At 45.9% G+C, this 18,351-nt stretch overlaps 2 protein-coding genes across 2 annotated transcripts; both read left to right on the top strand.

Annotated features, from left to right (window-relative positions):
- Nucleotides 1–5,969: 5,969 nt before the first annotated feature.
- LOC113589698 (myeloid-associated differentiation marker-like protein 2) lies at nt 5,970–7,792 on the top strand. The gene has a single exon (XM_035530716.1). The coding sequence runs from the start codon at nt 5,970–5,972 to the stop codon at nt 6,882–6,884; it is 915 nt and encodes a 304-aa protein (XP_035386609.1). The 3' UTR covers nt 6,885–7,792.
- Nucleotides 7,793–12,932: 5,140 nt separating this feature from the next.
- Nucleotides 12,933–17,339, top strand: pycr1b (pyrroline-5-carboxylate reductase 1b). The gene is made up of 8 exons (XM_027029470.2): nt 12,933–13,045; nt 13,448–13,533; nt 13,815–13,885; nt 13,996–14,175; nt 14,879–15,100; nt 15,446–15,538; nt 15,788–15,951; nt 16,128–17,339. Exons 2-8 carry the CDS (start codon nt 13,467–13,469, stop codon nt 16,288–16,290), a joined length of 960 nt encoding a protein of 319 aa, XP_026885271.1. The 5' UTR covers nt 12,933–13,045; nt 13,448–13,466; the 3' UTR covers nt 16,291–17,339.
- The last annotated feature ends 1,012 nt before the right edge of the window (nt 17,340–18,351 follow it).

The raw sequence follows: 18,351 nt of genomic DNA, 5'->3' as shown, positions 1-18,351 counted from the left end.
CTCTCCAAATACTCTGCTGCCCATCTGAGGGAACTTCAAAGTGTCCAGAGCCTGGTGCTCCTGGCACTTGTCATTCCTTAACGAGCTGACTGGCCCTCTGTGCCCTCCTCCACCCACCCTCCACCCGTGGCCAGCCCCCTAATGACTCCCAGCTGTGCTGGGCCTCTTTGAAGAGCTGTGCGGAGGGGGGGTGGAGACCTACTGCTCGCACCTGCCGGCCAACTTCAGGGGCCCGTGTGCAGGTGACACTGGGCAACGTTACGGATGAGCGCTCCTCATAAACCCCCACAAAAAGGATTCTGACTAGACAGATTTAATATAATTGTCATTTTTTAAATGTTCAGGTATTGGGGGGGTGGGGGGGTCGAGGTCAAGTGGCCAGATGGCTGGGTGAACGAGGGCCTGGTCGCCCAGAAGCATCATAGCACAGCCAGTGTCAGTGGGGTCGAAAGGTCATTCCAACACCAACTCTGCCAATTAAAGACAGGTATGGGGGACTAAAGTACACATTGTAATTCCTTTAATTAAACTGAAAAGGCATGAGTTTGTGCGAGGTGCAACCACCACACATCTATCAACAATAGAATAGTAGAGACTTTGAATGTTATCGTAAGGCTCTATAAGTCATATAACTACTAGAACACAGGGCATAAATTCTGACACAATTACCCCCTCTTTGGTGCTCTTCTAAATGGAGTTTTCACAGCACCTGTCTTACCCCTGCACAAGGTTCGGAGGCTCCTTTAAAAAAGGAGATTGGAAGGATGGATTTCTGTTGATTTAATAATTTAATAATTTGCCTTGGAGAGGCTGGGTACGCAGAGTGCTGTGAAGAGTTGGCAGACAAATGAACACATGGAAAATGGTGTTTGACAGACCCAGGATAGGCTACATGAGAACATCGTAACTCATACTGTGGATGAACCCTCAGTCTACTGGGAGAGAATTTTTGGATTGGGTGTATAGGTATAGGGTTTGTGTCCTGTAGACCTTGAGGTTTTGTAATGCGTTTTCTTACTTTTTAACCCAGTTATTTTTGCAGTTACCTTTTTAATTCTACAGGTGCTATATTCTACATGTGCTCCCACTTCTAACATATCATAAATGCTTCCAACAAATCAGAAACTAGGAATGATCATTTCAATGTATGTAGTCATGTCGGACAGGTGAAATTATTAGCCGTTGTCAGTGTGGGTTAACTAAAGCCTAGAAAAACAGCCCTAAAGTTTCAAAGTGGTGGTGTTTAGACAGGATGTTTGTAACGGCAGCAGAGTGACTGAGCATGGTGTGTGTGTGTGTTTAAGTTTGAAAATTTGTTCATGACATCATGCGGTTGCCCCCATTTTTGTTCAGTGAATCTGAGTTCCATCATAGTTCTAAATTAGTTCTAAAGGGATAATAAGTTGGGGCTGGATTCTCACATGCATCTGCTTTTTAATAAAGAAGGCTCCAGCCTAACCTTACCGTACACACCCACCAGGACTAGACGATGTTTAGGACCATGTTGTCTTGGACCAACTCAGTGTAGCCTGCCATGGTGGATGCAAGAAAAGTAAAGTTGTAAAGAAGCCGCTGCCACCGTGTGGCCACTCATGTGCTGCCACATTCCATCAGGGTGCAGCTTGCACTCGCTGCCACCTGCATGGGTTGAAGTGCAGTGATTGCCATTAAGAGAGGAAGGCTCAGTCGAAGAACAGTGGCTGACATTGTTGGTGTTTCTGATGAATGTAGCCGTCAGCTGTACACCCACAAGGGACAGAAGGAAGCTGTCCGAGGAAAACTTGGGGCAATTCATGAACGTACAGTTACATTTATCTGATGCTTTTATCCAAAGCGACTTACAATTATGACTGAGTGCAACTTGAGCATTTGAGGGTTAAGGGCCTTGCTCAGGGGCCCAACAGTGGCAACTTGGTAGTGGTGGGACTTGAACCAGCAATCTTCTACTAGTCAAGTACCTTAACCACTGAGCTACCACCGCCTCTGTATGGTCAGTCCTGGCTTCACCTTTCATGGCATCTAACTGAGAAAGCAGCTGAGTTGAACATGTTGGGAATTAACTGTAGGTAAGTCCAAGGAGTTGAGAACTCTGGAACGGAGCATGGTGTAGGCGGACACAACACCCAAGGCTCGTCACCAATCGGTGGTACTGACCCAGGCCTGGTTTCTAGTCCTCTGTATGAGCTGTCATCTCAGTTGCCTGGGCTCAGGGGACCGGAGGCGGGGGGAGGGAGAGGAGAGTTCTGTGAGCATTGCAGACAACATGAGCCATCATTATGAGCTCCCTCGTGTGTGAATGAGCAGCCGATGGCGTAGAGAATGAGGGCAGGCTTAGGGAGAGGATGGTCACAAAGATTTAAAATGGGGAGTTCTTAGGTGCATCTTCGCAAAAGTGGGGACCTCCTTTTCCTTCAGTAGGAAGAAGGGTAGTTAGCAGTGTTGAAAATATTGGAGCAAGAGATGGAAATACCTTCAGACATGAGCATCGTTTTTCAGTGAGCAATTCTGCAAGAGGGAGCCAGCTGTGTTCTGAGTTAGGTAATTGGGCTCTCGGCTGCATGAGGTCCGTGGGTTCTGAGCGGGCAGCTAATAACTAAGGAAGCAGAAGTCTTGAAAGAGGAGGCAGCAGCATGGCAAGCGACTCGCCGGGCTCAGGCGGCTGCTCCTGGCTGTCTCATGGCACTGCTCTCCTGATGGAACAATTTAAAAGGTATGGTGTCTGGGAGGCCCAGAACATTAAGGCAGAGGTAAATGAAGCTGGGACCTTTAAGGGGATGGTGGGAAAGGGTCCTGGATATTTGAATGAAGGGATATTTCCTCAAGGGAGAGGAAGGAAGAGGAAGGAATCTACTGTCCTCAGAAGTCTGGCAGGCTGAGGAGAAAACTCTTTCTATTATATGGTAGGAACAGGGATCTTAAGGATGGTAGAGAAACATTGGGAGCCAGGAAAGATAAGGTGGCCTAAATGAGTAACAGATCCTGGAACTGCCTGGAGTTCCTTTTCAGAGGCTCAGTGGCCCTTTTCAGAAAACAGACCTGATCTCGGATCAGAAATGGCTGCATCTCAAATTGGACTAGCCATCAGAACCTTAAGCATGTGAAGGATCAGAGTAGACAACAGAGCTTTTCCATCACATATCCCACAATGTACCTACTTATCATTTATTGTCTTGTCAACTATGTCCTAGTGGGATTGATGGATTGTAGTGTCTTCTTTCCTTGATGTGCCTTGTATCCTGCTGTGACAAAAACTATTTCCAATAAATCTATAAAATAATCAAGAAAGCAATCAGAGGCTGACAGGGTAACCTTGAGTCAGGACCGTCCACTTTAGCCTTCTGAAAATTGGTTGCTAGGATGCAGTGCACAGGTCAATGGCTGAGCACAGCTCAACTTCACAGGCTGATGCATTGAATAGATGTGGAACAATTGGCTTGCTGGGAATCACAGTGTCATTTATGGCTTCTGGGTCTTGACCTAAACGTCACTCGCCACAGTTGCTTCCTTAACAGTTGAGATAGTTCGGGAATGTTTCAGGGGAATTTGAATTTCCTCTTCCTTATATCCAATACTGGAATCTGGCTTACGGGCAAAATACCCAATTGTAGGACAAGGTTTACAGGGGTCTGTAATGATTTGTATGGGGGCTGTGAGACTTGCATCACACCAGGGCAGAATCCCATCGTCTCTTCAGAGATGGTTGTAATTTTGAGGAAAGGGGAATGTGGAAGGAAGGAAAGGTAGAAGCAAGGATCAGATCTGGGATCAGTGCTGGCCTAGATCTGAGTGGCTGGGGTTTCTGGGTCTGGCACTAGAACAATCTTGCCTTTCAGGGATCAGTGAACTGCAGCGTTTAGGTTGATACACTCTCTGAGGTCGAGTTGGTAGAGAACAAGAGGACGGATTGATGCCTGCTACAGTGGGAATCATTTGAGCAGGGATAGAAACAACAGAAGCACTGGCGCCAGGGTCTGTAAGCGTTTTGGTAGGTTTGCCCTCAGCCAGCATAGGAAGCTGCATAGGAAGCTGACTAATCTGCACTCATAAAACAGACCTGACCCACAGGCAAGTCATGTGATCTGCTCAGCTCCTCCCCTGTTGTGGCCATCTCAGACTGAGAAGGGCATTCGTTTCTCTGATGTCCCTGTTGTTTTCTATAAGCACACAGATCAGGACATGATCAAGGCCTGATGGTTCTGACATACTGAGGCTCGTCCTTCCTTCTTGGCCAGTAAGCTGCAGGGGACGGGAGGAGGCTGGATCGCCAGCGCAACTTCAAACATTTTCCGATTTAAAAGGAATGCCTTAGGCATCGTCCGCTCCTTTTTGTCCTGTTTATTTTTAAGTTCCATACAGCCATGAAAGTACAAAAACAATCTGCACGTTATTAAAGCCTGTTGAAGTCAAACATATCTCAGAGATTGTGTAAGTCCTACATTTTTGCAGTTACTTGTATTTTTTTAAGTCGGTACAGAATGTTTATGGTTTAAAACAGAAACAGAAAAGATTTTTACAAATGAAGCCCATTTTAAAATGTTTCACTTCAACCTCCCTTATTATCTCCAGGCTTTTTGCATGCATGGTATTGAATGTATTTGTCCACAAGATGGCAGGACACACCCAAAATGTACTTGAATTCAATCAGTTAGCTTTCGAGTAGTCAGGAGCTTCACATCACCACATCCATGTCTGCTGAAGGACATCAGTGGTTTTATGTTTATCCCCAGGGTCACTCTGGCTGAGTGGTTTTACTTTTATTAAACTAGAGGGCTTAAAGATGTTAATTATCTCTATGCTTTATACAAAGTACAATGAAAACAGGGTTACACATATTTAACATTGTGAGTATGTGTTTCACCTCAGCAAACATATTTTTGGGGAAAATGGCAAACCCAGACTAGACATCTTTCCAATAATTTTTATGGCCAAGCAACTCATCCACTGCTAAATCGTTGGTGTCTAGATGACAACTGCATAACTATCAGAACCTTGACAGCCTTCCTTTGTGGAGTCTGCTGTTCCTATTTTTAGTTGAACTCTGCTCATTTACACCCCCTCAATGTCTTGACCAGAGGCCTAATGCCCTCCTCCTGCCTCACAGACACACCGACCACCAGACTCCCACACCCGTCCAGCGCCACACCCCATCTTAAATAACTTTCTCCTCCCATACACTCCTTCATTTAGGGGGCTGTCGTTCATGTGGATGCATGGTTGCAGAGGCTAGTGCATCTTCTCCGTTGGCAAATGACAGAATAGTTCTGGTCTGCCGGATCGCTGTCGGACAAAGAGAACATTCCAAACTTGTACTGAGGTCCGGCTGAATTATTCATAACCAGCTCCTGGTTCGGCTGTCGAACTGCTCAAGATTTTTCAACTGGGTCATCTCTGAACTGTGTGGGGGAATATCAGAGGAAGGCAGAGGACACTGGTCAAAACAGCCTCTGGAGCCTCCAAAGGAATTCTAGTGGTAAATATTCCATAGACTGGCGATTTAAATTGATAAAGCTGCCTGATGCATTGGATAATTGGCTGTGACTACAATAATGTTGCGAACATGTTTTTTTCAGACTAGGGCCTGAATCAGCTGTGTTTGGAGGCACAGACTGGCCATTTTGACATGTTTTGTTTGTGATAGTTTGTGAGTCACACACACCAAAATAGAGACAGAAATACTTTGCATGCCTGTAAGGAGGAGACAGCACTCGGAGCAGCCGGAGGGAAGACGTCTGGGAGAGGGAACGTGGAAGAGGGAGAGCTCCTTAAAACCACACGCTGTTGTCTCTCCTGCTCAGGAAACAACAGGCAGCGGGGGGTCACCATAACAGGGGGAGCACACCTTCACCTGGACAACCTGACACCGTTCACATGTAGCTGTCATCCTAAGTGATCAAAGTTAACGCAGAGCACAGCTAAGAATCCACAGGCTCAGGAAGGGGATTGGCAGGAGGAGGGAAGGGGGCGCTGATATGAATCCTCAGGGTGGGCATTATTTAAACCCGGCGGCTGTGCTGTCTCCTTTGGGTGCCGTCCGCCTGACCCAGCTCGCCTTTGGCTGTGCTGCCGTTGCCTTGGTGACTCACAGTGGCGGTCCCAGCGGCGCCTGCAGCGTGTTCTGCCTGGTGGCATGGAGCGCCTGCTTCGCCCTCTCCGCCGCCATCTTCTCCTTGGACGTGACACGTCTGCAGTCATGCCTCCCCATTTCCTGGGAGAACCTGACCGTGACGGTGGCTGCGCTGGCCACTCTGCTCCTCCTCACCACCTCCGTCGTCTACCCTGTCTACTTCCTGCAGCCCGAGTGCCCCTACAACCACTGTGAGACGAGGAACTTCCGCATCGCCGCCACCACCTGCTCATGGGTGGCGTGCGCTGCGTACGGCACCGAGGTCTTCCACTCGCGGGCCAGGCCGGGGAGGGCGGCGGCCTACATGGCCACACCCCCCGGCCTCTTCAAAGTGGCGGAGGTTTACGTGGGATGCGCCATCTTTGCGGCGCTCGTCAGCGGAAGCGAGTTCTGGCGCCACGCGGCGACGGTGTGTTGCGTGGCAGCGTTCGCCGCGTGCCTCGGCGGGACGGCGCTGGCCGTGGCCGCGAGCGTGCGTGGACGGCCCATCCTTCCGTGCCCCACCCCCACCCGCCTCGCACCACTGGCTGCGTTTGCCGCCGTGCTGCTGTACCTGAGCGCCGCCGTGACGTGGTCCGTGTTCTGCTTTGACAGGAAGTACGGCTCGCCGCTCCGCCCACGGGAATGCCCCCACGGCAGGTGTGCCTGGGACAGCCAGCTCGTTGTCACTGTGCTCAGCTTCATCAACCTCGCCCTGTACGTCGCAGACCTCTGCTATTCCCAGAGAACACACTTTGGAACGCAACACCCACACGTGTGACAGCTGCACGCCCTAAGACACCAAATATTCTTGTGTAAAACCAAGCCCATTGGACGTTGCATTGTGCGTCCCACATTTCTATCGTTTCTGTTCAGAACGCAGATCTATGCCCCTTTTGTCATGACCCAGGCTGCAGTATTTGCCACCCCAGGAACACTTTATCTAAACAGTGATTGCCCGTTCTAGTGTGCCTTTCAACGTCAGCTACGGAATGGCCACCTTAATCATACCCAGGGTTCAAAATCCATCACCATTCCCCAGACCTTAGTGCCTTCCCCCCAGGCAGGACCAGGGGGTTTGCTCCCCCATTTGGCCAGCTGGCCAGTGACTGTCGCAGTCAGCATATTCCCCTCTCCTGGAGGACACCGCAGCTGATCCAGCCAGCTCAGCAACATGCTATTAGGGTCTGCAGATTTTTCACTCAACATTTTTTTCCCTCTCTCTCTCTCTCTCCCTCTCTTTCTCTGATATTGCGCATCCTTTTATCTGCTGCTGCTTTAACACCCTTTTGTCACCCAGACATGGCTATTAGTTATCCTTTCCTATCTGTTCTTCATTTTGTTCCTCTCATATTCACCTCTCTTTTCTCTCATCCCTCGCTCCCCATTTGCTGGCTGAACATGCAGACCGCTGTAAAGGAGCACAGAGGGCAGGCACACACAGGCTAGACCTGAGGTTGCCATGGAGATATAAAGGCTGTTTATGTTTTAGTGCATCATGCTTTTTTTTTGTGGGCTACTTGAAATTTCTAAGCATGCATTTTTCCCTTAGAGGAATATAGCCATGATGGGGTTTTTTTATACACTAGGAAATGCAAGTTGCTAGTATTGGCGTTTTAATAAAGAGCAACAGAGATTCCAAGTGTCTCTCATTTAGCTGTTACGAGGGGATCTACTAATGGAAGTTTTCCTAGTGTCTGATAAAGCAACAATGGTCATAATTAGAGAATAAGTGCATGCTTGAGTCTTTAGGTGTGTGTGTGTGGGTGGGGGGGGTGTGTGTGGCCACCCATCTGACAGCACATCCCCTTCAAAAGGTGCTTACTGATAACACAAGCTGGGATGAGAGTGCTGACTCGCTGATGTAGATAATCGCTCTCGTTTTTTTTTCCTGGCTGTCGTTGCGTTTTCTGCTTTGCTTTGCTTTCTTTCCTCTCCCTCTTTCTCTCTCTCCCTCCTTTTCCTCCCTCTCTCCTCTCGTCTGAATCCCCTGTCCCCCTGTTAAGGGAGGCAATAATAGACAGATGGAGGAGAGACAGAGATTGGAAGTAGAGGGGGATCTGTGTGTGTGTGTGTGTGTGTGTGTGTGGGGCCCCCCCCTTAGGTGACAGTCCACACAGATCAGCTCAATCCTTCATCGCTGAGCCAGCGTGGGCCACAATGCCTTGCCGATTTCCCATCACCCCGCAGGGCTGCTTAGGGGCTGTGACATCTCTGCATCATCCGTTTGGCTCAGACACCGACAGTCTGGCAGGCCTCTCCTCACTGTGTGTGTGTGTGTGTGTGTGTGTGTGTGAGTGTACATACAGCTCAGGAGCTACTAACAGGAAGCCCATGGGGCCCTTCACTCTCTTTCAGAATCAGTGGAGTGGAATGCCAGCGGGGTCTTCCTCTCGGTATCCGTGGCCACTGCGCGCGCGCAATCATGTTCTGCTCTGTGCCCACATCTCCGCAGTGGGGGAGATCAGGCGAGACAGCTGTCTGTCAGGAGCCAGAAAACTTCACCGCTACAGGCTTCTGGGCTGGAGTCCGAATCGTAGCCCCCTGTCACTGCATATCGTCGTAAACACAAGTCATAAACACAAGTGTTGGTCAGAAGGTTGTGGGTGTAGTGCGACCAAATCATGTCCTTATGGGATAAAAAGAAATTATGGATCAGCGCAGCATTAAACTAGGACACGGTCGGGGCTGTGGTGTGTTTTTCAGCACATCCATCAAGATGAATGCATCAATATTAATTGCAAGTAATTAGACGTCTTTAATAAATTAGAAACGTTGTTTATCGTAAACTGTGCAAATGGGAGCAGACTTTTAATGACGAACCCGTGGAGCGCATCTAAAAACGAGTTCATTTGTATTCAACTCGCGTTTCGTCGCTGAGCGCGCCACGACTACTGGTTTGGCGCGAGGTTTATTGGCGATCCTCGATCCGCTGCTTCATTACCGAGAAAGGTGGGACATCAAAGAGACCCTCGCATCAAGAAATAAGTACACCTGAGGAATGGCGAGTGTCCTCTGAATGCCGTATGCTTCACGGCTCTCTTGCCCCAGCAGACCCTTAGTATTGTAGTTTTAATCCGGTGGCCGCCGTGGTAATTTCAGCGCTCGTGGCAAGATATGAACTGAATAGAAATTCAGTGGAGCACCTGATGTGGGTGTCGGTCTCTCTCTCTCTCTCTCTCTCTCTCTCTCTCTCTCTCTCTCTCTCTCTCTCTCTCTCTCTCTCTCTCTCTCTCTCTCTCTCTCTCTCTCTCTCTCTCTCTCTCTCTCTCTCTCTCGCCCCCGTCTTTGTTTGAACGAAATGAGTCCCTTAAGAAAAACTGTCAGTCTATGGATTTAGCTTTGCGCATCTCTCGACATGCCAACAGCGCCTAATCACAGTGACATTAATCGTCGTCCACGCTTCGCCTGGATTCCCTTTTAGACTGAACTGATTCATATATTTCCGTATTTTTAATAAATCTGAAGGGATTTGGGGGTGAAAGCGAATGAGTGCTGGCACGCTCCGGCAGGCACAGAGAGGCATATTGTGCCCACGCGAGGAGGATTTAATTGAGTTATTTAAAAAAAATCAAATCGGGACTCCCATGGCAAAGTCGGCTTTACCTAACTTTCTGTCAAGTTTAGATCAGCAAGCAGACTCTGTCTTGTTTTTACATACAGAGAGTTGATCTGTATAAAATAAGTAGATAGATAGATAGATAGATAGATAGATAGATAGATAGATAGATAGATAGATAGATAGATAGATAGATAGATAGATAGATAGATAGATAGATAGATAGATAGATAGATAGATAGATAGAAAGAATAACACTTGGCTCAGATGCTGAAGGTATTTAAGTAAGGATTGTTAAATTAAAAAGTGAACCTTTTGGTGTGGCAAAACCTTTTCCGTTAACAAATTTAAAGGTCATAATTTAAAGGTATAATGAAAACGCAATAGAGTTTTGAGGGGTACGGTTTTGTGGGTACGTTGGTAATTAGAACAAGGCAGACCGAAGCCGAATAAATCCATGCTGGTGAGGTGCGTGCAAACATCACTTTCTGTTCAAGTGCCACGCGACTCTATTAAGCGTCGTTGTCCCCAGTGACCTGTAATATAGTCGACATTTACGTCTTCCAGGGTTCTGTTTGTAAGATTGCTTGCTTGATTGATTGATTGATTGGGATTTGTCATAATTTCAGACGGTTCCTTATCGTCCTTGTTTTGATTGTATAACCTGAATGTCATGGACGCATAGTCCTACTTTTACATGGCTCCTGCTTGATCTAATGTTGTCCAGATGACGGCGTAAGACAGCTGCTGTGTTTACTACATCGCATATATCTCGCCACGGCATGAACGTTATTCCGCAGACAGCATTCCTTCCCCCGCTTGGCAATGTCTTTCCGTGTCGCTTCGGAAATTATCGTGCTATATCACATGTAGCGTAGGCTAAAATGACCTGTTCCAGCAGTACGTGAACCGTGTGCTTTTGATTGTTTAGGCTTTACAAACTGGAAGCAATTAATGTATTTTCACTGGGTCTTCGTGGCACAATCAAAATATATATCATAATCTTTCATTAAGGCTGATTTGTGTTTCCTGGCTTTTCAGTTTAAACTGCAATGGACGTTTTGATGTTTGACGTAAAAAAAAACTGAAGCAGTGAAAACATACAGAACAAGACTGGAGACAGGAATCGCGCGGACTCGAGGGTAATCCAATTGAACTCTGTAGATTCAATAGTCTCTGTCAGAGGTAGGGTGTGTCCTGATCCCTGTGGTAACCACATGCGAAAAAGACAGAGTTGAATGCAAACAGTACCTCTGTCCGGGATTAACTGAAAATATATGATGTTCAAAGACTCGCGGAATGCTTTGCAGTTGAATGTATCTTTCTTGCCACACAAATATACTATTTAAGTTATAAAGTTGTACTAAAACACAAGTTAGAATTTTCTAAATCGAAAAGATGATTTGCATTGGATCTACATATGAAACTAGTAACCTTGGGACAGGTTATTCAAGGCCTGTGCACTACTTTGCCCACAATTATATATTGTTCCTTACCTCACAACCCTTCTCAGTGTACTCTTTCAAAAGGGTTACTAATAATTAATAATAATTTGGTAATGTATTAGCTTCCCTGCGCTGTCCAGATTAGCTCCTCACGTGCCTCAGGTGCAAGGAAAACACTAAAGTGTGCAGTGCAAGGTTACTGCAGGACCAGGGTTGGGAAACACAGTATTAAACTGTTCTGGGAACAGAGAGGACTCAGATATTGGCTGCATTCCTGTTCACATGCAAGAGGGCTTCAGCTACTGATCCAAAATAAATACGTTTTCATACTTATTATATGTCATCATAGATGAGTACTATATTGTCAGCATGCAACATAAAAACAGTACATTAATAATAGTAAATAGGACATTTGTATAACAGAAGCTATATTTTAAAAGAAGGATGAGACAAACTGTTGAAGGCTTTATTTTTTCCCCCGCAATTTCAACATTCTGAGAAATATTTCAATTAAGTCCATTCAAGTAAAGTGACACTGAATCAAAGTTCAAACTGTAGAACCCTTTTAAAGCTGTCTGTCACCTCCATGACCAGTATCACACTCTGAAAAGATTCTGCTTCCGTATTACCACTTGCAAAAAATGATGCAATTCACCTACAAGTTGAGAGCAAGCACCGAAAACCAAAAATAGTCAGTAGATGCCTTGTAAGTGAACCAACCATGGTAGCTTAATTCACTGAAATTACTAGGGACATAAAACGCAAATTCAGAATCACTGCATCCTGGCAAACGTCGGCCTCTGTGTGTTTGTGTATGCGCATGTATATTTTGCCAATAGGTACGGAATGACAATAAATAACCTCGATCTTAACAAGAAATGCACGGGTATTAAACCGTTTCTGTTTGATATTAAACCGTTTCTGTTGAACTGTACGTTCACTGTCCAGTAAGTCTTACTAAGTCGTAGTACTCGTAACACTCATCTGTTTAATAATACTAAAGAGGGACAGCTAATAAAAGCGCTGCTTGGCATCACAAGCGCATGAACTAAATCTGATGTTCATGTCTGAATCCTAGTTATGCCACCGAAGGAAAACTAAAAGCAACATTTGCTAATAAACGGAAACGTGAGCAGTCAAGGCCCTTTTGAGTCCAGTCTTCTCTCCTGTGAACACGAAACAGAGCTTGATGCTTGAAAGATGTGTCCGAATATCCTCACTGGCCAATCGCGCAATAGAAAATACTCGTTTATATTGGAATTTTAGAAACGGACTATGACTTTACCGTCAACTGGGATAAAAATATATTTTTATTTCATTTTTGATAACACAATATCCAGGTAAGTGTCTCCCTCCTTTTAATAGTCTCTCCTCATGGATCAATAACATGTGAGCCAATATACAGTCCTGCATGGTTCCCATATAATTAAATGCATTTATTTTGTGAGCTAATGATTAAGATCTATAGAACAGTAATCTAATATAGAGTTTCTACTGTGTCCTTCAAAATTTCTCAAGCTACAAGTAACAGCTTGTGTTATACACTAGCCTGCAGCAGTTTCCGTTTCTGGTGACGTCTCGCAGGGACTGTTTCTATAAACACAGCCTAGTTTCATGTGTACATGGCTTTGGACTTGACCTATATTTCTGCTATACCGCCACTCCATATTTACTCGGGAAAATGATGCAACGAAATCGTTATCTTACAAACCCAGCCCACACGAACGAAGGAGACCCGCGTGTTTGCAGCGATTGGCCAGAGGAGGTCCGAATCTCTTCTATCATTGGTCGAGCCGTCCTTCACTCAAAGCTCTTCCTCGGAGCACATGGGGCGGAGAAGAAGGAAGCCACGTTGACACAAAAAGTGGTGTGTTGTGAAAACCTTAAACCGGGGTCTAGTGCAGCCAGAACGTTTGGTTAAGGGGTTTAGCCGTAAAGGTGAGTAATCGAGGGCGTCGCGAATGTGTCGAGTTAACAGGAAACGGTTGTTTCCAGTTTCATTGATGATGTTACGATGTTCGCTGCGTATGAACAGGAATCTGTTCATTGTTGTCACTACTCTCAGCTCCTTTTTTTATGTAGTTATGTGCGCGTTTACACTCCGCTAATCAAAAGGTTGCTTTCAACATCTTAAATTAGGTAATGAATTGCTTGATACTTTTTGATCAACAACTAGATTAGATTAGCAGACGGTTACTTGTGTTGAGGCCCAGGGTGTACCCATCCGGATACTACTGGGCAATGGAAACTTGTTATGTCTGATATGTAAAGGACATAGTGTTTCTGCCTGTTACATATGCGGGAGAGAGAACGTGGCTGATCTGATCTTCTGATTCGTAGGTCTGCTAGAATAAAGAGCATGAGTGTAGGGTTCATTGGTGCAGGCCAGCTGGCTCATGCCCTGGTGAAGGGTTTCACTGCTGCCGGTAAGACCCCCGCCATGGTCACGCCACCTCAACACTGGTTTACACATTAACCAAAGAACCTTGTTCAGTCGTTTATTCCTGACCTTAAAATGTCAAGGATGGAAGGATGGGGATGACATGTCGTACAATGCGTGGTTCAAATCTCTTCGATGTGTTTACACCCTTTTTTAAAAGTTCACTCGGGGGGGCCGTGATCAGTGGTTCTTGCAGCTGTGCCATGTGCGGCTGTTCGTGCCTTGTCTCTCCTCTCGTGGTCTTCATGTGTCCCCTCCTGTCCTCAGGTGTTATTGCAGCACACAGGATCACCACCAGTTCCCCTGATACAGATCTGCCCACAGTGACGGGGCTCAGGGTCAGTATGTCAAACCCCAGCAGTTCTGTGTGTGTGTGTGTGTGTGTGTGTGTGTGTGTGTGTGTGTCCACCCATGTAACCCACAAATGTTTTGGTTTTATATGTTCTAGAAAATGGGAGTGAATTTCACAACCAGCAATAAGGAAACCACCCACAAGAGTGACGTGCTCTTTTTGGCTGTCAAGCCCCACATTATTCCTTTTGTCCTGGACGAAATTGGACCAGACATCGAAGATAGGCACCTCATTGTGTCATGCGCTGCTGGTGTCACCATCAGCTCTATTGAGAAGGTGCAGGACCAGACCAACGCCACTCTCCTGTTGTACTGAGTTTAAAACTTCTGACTGTCAGTCTAACAGTCCAAATGTAAGGCACCTGTCCATCTTTAAAGCCCCTGTTGGCAAATGTGCCGACAATACACTGACTTGTTACGCTCTCTTGTAGTAAACGCAGCTATTTCTGAGCATGTCATGACACTGTTTCAATAGTACCTGGGTGGGGTTTGTTTGGGTATTATTGGCTCTGGTCTTTTCTTAGCATGTTCTTGCTTAAACATGCATATTGTATTCATTCTTTTCCTCTCTACCGCGCAAGCTAGTCCCTGATGCCATCCGTTACTCTCTTTTATAAACCCACTCCAATTCTTCTACTCCACATTCCCTTTCAGTACCATGAAACAGAGAACTTTGATTTCTTCCGTTATAGTCCCTGGTTTCTGAAAAGCATCTTGATCACAGTGGGGCATTTCTCTTTTATTTTGGTGAAACCAAGCTCTTTTTTTTGTGTGTGTGTGTCTCTTTCACTGAATCAGTTTCCTAACCCTGTGCTGTAATGCAGCATGCACCTAGCATCCACCTCGCTTCTCCTCTGTCTCCTACTCTCTCTCATTGTATCCGTCTTTTCTTTCTCCTCCTCCCTCATTCCTTCTCTCGCCCTCTCTCACTCTGTCTCTCCACTCTGTCCCTCTCTGCTCTCCTCACACTCCACCTGCAGAAGCTGCTCCAGTACCGCGCCACCCCCAAGGTGATTCGTTGCATGACCAACACGCCGGTGGTGGTGCGGGAGGGCGCCACGGTCTATGCTACGGGCACCCACGCTGAGGTGGAGGACGGGCAGCTGCTGGAGCAGCTGATGGCAAGCGTGGGCTTCTGCACCGAGGTGGAGGAGGACCTGATCGATGCCGTCACGGGCCTCAGCGGCAGTGGACCCGCTTATGTGAGTGTGTGAGTCAGGCTGGCGGTCTGGGGGAGGGGCCGCAGTTCCCAAGCAGGCACGCATGGTGCAGGTCCACGCTCTCTGTGCTTGGCGCACGGCTGGGATTGTAATCCGTCCTGAATGGGATTACAGTCTGCCTTGATTTCATTTGGGTCTCGCAATGAACCTGTGGCGTTGCTGGTAATTTGAGACCGTTTTCTAGATACTCCACCAGCGTATTGTTCAACTACTGAGTGTTTTTCATTCTTGCACTTCATTTGTGATGGTGCAAATGGGCCCTTTGGCATTTCTGATGGGTTTTTTCCATCAGCGAGGCGCTTATTTCTTGTGTTTGTGTGCGTTCAGGCTTTCACGGCTCTCGATGCCCTGGCTGATGGCGGGGTGAAGATGGGCCTGCCGAGGAGACTGGCCGTGCGGCTCGGCGCACAGGCCCTGCTGGTCTGTAAAAGCAGAAAGACTCATTTACTCTCACATGTCTTACACACTCCATTTAGCACGTTAAGGCACTCACTCTGATGCCAAATCCCGAAGAACATCTAAAGAGAGTAGGAAAAGGTTTGAAAGATTTTTAAGTGTAATATAATTATGCGGTGACCATGGCTTTGTGCAAATGGTAGAACTGTATAATTCAATTTTAAATGCATTTTGTGTTTGACTACCGTGTCCTGTGATGTTCCCCACCTGAAGGGTGCTGCTAAAATGCTGCTGGATTCAGAGCAACACCCGGGCCAGCTGAAGGACAACGTGTGCTCACCAGGGGGCGCCACCATCCACGCCCTGCACTTTCTGGAGAGTGGTGGCTTCCGGAGTCTTCTCATCAATGCTGTCGAGGCTTCGTGTATCAGGACCAGGTACTCACACTCTGTCTGTCTGTCTGTCTCTCTCTCTCTCTCTCTCTCTTTCTCTCTATGCCTTTATTTCTCTTGTTGGGTGATGCTTCAACAGATGGACAGATGTTCCAGGGATGACCTTCATCTCCAGCCTCCATGTATTTAACGAGCTCTCTGTTCCTGGTTTTTGTCTACAGGGAATTGCAGTTTCTAGCTGACCAGGAGAAGATTTCTCCTGCTGCCATCAAGAAGACCACACTGGACAAGGTGATGCAGCAGCCGGGTGTCTCAGACACGTCAGTGGGCACCAAGAGCAGAGTGAACCTCTTCAACAACATAAGCGGAGTTAAAAAACCCTAAGGAAATCTCTCTCTCTCTCTCACACACACACACACACACACACACACACACACACACACACACACACACACACACACACACACACACACTCAAATTTCATTATATGCTTATTCAGGCACATATTAATTCTACCCAGCTCATCCTGCAATTGGAGACAGTATCAGTCCAGATGCATACACACACACACACACACACACACACACACACACACACACACACACACACACACAGTTTCAGACTGAGATGAACAGAAGTGCATTTCCAGCATGGTGTCTGTCACCTTGTGCCTCCCTGCAGCCGCTGACGGCGAGCTCCCTGGAGAGCTGCATTGAGAGCTACAGGCACCAGATGCTGCATGTGACATTACAGAGGGTTGTTTAGGGGATTTGGTTTGTACCTTCATGTCTTTAAAACATTTCAGCCATAAAGGCATTACATATCTTTTTTTTTTTTTTTGTATTTGCATTTTTTAAACAATTTTTTTAAGTTAATTTCTTTCATTTTCAAGCTTAAAAAACATTAGGCATTGTATGTACTTTCAGCTGTTGTTTCTTAGTGCTCTGCCTTAGCACATGGTCATTATATATTTATTAGTACTGTGTGGTTATTGGCTGTAGCACTTCATCATGCCTAACCTATTGGGTCCAAGAGTTGCAAAGAATTTCTAAAAATTCACAGAGATTTCCTCATCTATAGAAGCAGTTGCAAAAAAAAAAAAATCCTCCCATTTGAGGTCTTTTTGCAACCTTTTGCTATCTCTGTTTCTGTGTAGAAGTCCTTCACCACAGTATGTGAAACTAAATTACTATCTTGAACATATTGACACGTATTTCAATTTGAAGCTTTAATAATAACAATGATAAGTTCAATTAATATAGCACCCTTCTCATATGCAAATTCACTTTACAGAACGGTAAAAATGTTGCTTTATATGTGAAGTTACGTTTGACAATTTAAAGGATAAAAATGATTGAAGAAGGCATGTTTTGTTATCTATTTTAAAAAGGGAGAGTTTTTTTGTCAAGAGAATAAATGGGTTCACTTCCTGGTTCAGTCTCCCATGGATCTTTGTTTCAGTACCATTAAAACTATATTAAAGGTACTAATCATGAAACAAGAAATGGTTTGTACCTGGCATATTTTATGTTGACAATAGTATAAATAAATTTCACCATCAGAGAACAAAACAAGCTTCTGAGAAGGAAAAAAAAAGGTTCCTTTTTAAAAATTTGTTCCTGGTGTATAATTATAGCAAGAGGATAGGATGAATAATAAATGTCTCTGTAATTGAATTAACTAGAGACCTTTTCCTCAAGCCCGTTAGTCAGCCTCGGAGGACATGCAGCTTTAGGACTGTAATTACCTGTGTGCGCTGTCATTTGTGGATTTGCAGGATAAAGCACAATTCTCAATAGCTACGAGCTGTGACATCCAAATATATTTGGAGGTTAACATCCACAACCCTCCACTCCAACCCTGCATTTTAACTTTTAACTATAATTGTGCCACTTCAGATCTAGTCACATAAATTTCATCTTTCTCGTGCACCATTATGAAACAGTGACATGTTTGATACATATTTGCCTGTTATAAGGCATTGAGATTGAATGGCTACTGAGTAGATGATCCTTGAAGGGTATCGAGTTTTTAGGGCTTTTTGCGGCCTTCGGTCTTACCTTCGTTATGTGATCTTCTCTCTGCCGCCATAAGCAGATAAGTGAGTGACGGAAGGTCGAATGGCAGTTACCCATAAGCCAAACCGTATTTCGTCGTGTTACACAAATGAGCCGGCAAGCTTTGAATATCAAGGACAGCTTGGTGGTTTTTTTTATTATTTATTTATTTAAGAAAAATTTTCCCACATAACTTCCAGCTCCTGCCATTCTAGTACGGGCTGATTTTTTTTCTCTCCAGCGGTCTGTGATCCAGAACCAAAATGAGCTCCTTTAAGTCTCTTTTTAGTACTGGGCCACTCTGTTCTCCTGACTTGAAGGTGTACCTTTTGAGGTTCTGCACATGTAGGAGCATGCAGTGGTCTCCCTCACGCATGTGCCCGAGTTC

The sequence above is a fragment of the Electrophorus electricus genome, chromosome 1 (genome assembly GCF_013358815.1).
Source record: "Electrophorus electricus isolate fEleEle1 chromosome 1, fEleEle1.pri, whole genome shotgun sequence".
Lineage (NCBI taxonomy): Eukaryota > Metazoa > Chordata > Actinopteri > Gymnotiformes > Gymnotidae > Electrophorus > Electrophorus electricus.
Note: the sequence above shows the minus strand (reverse complement) of the source record. Positions and strands in the feature narration are given on the sequence as shown.

Coding starts and splice junctions, on each gene's coding strand:
- LOC113589698 (XM_035530716.1), top strand. CDS start 5,970: ATGAATCCTCAGGGTGGGCATTATTTAAACCCGGCGGCTGTGCTGTCT.
- pycr1b (XM_027029470.2), top strand. CDS start 13,467: ATGAGTGTAGGGTTCATTGGTGCAGGCCAGCTGGCTCATGCCCTGGTG. Junction 15,101..15,445: donor GCGGCAGTGGACCCGCTTAT/GTGAGTGTGTGA, acceptor GTGTGCGTTCAG/GCTTTCACGGCTCTCGATGC. Junction 15,539..15,787: donor TCGGCGCACAGGCCCTGCTG/GTCTGTAAAAGC, acceptor CCCCACCTGAAG/GGTGCTGCTAAAATGCTGCT.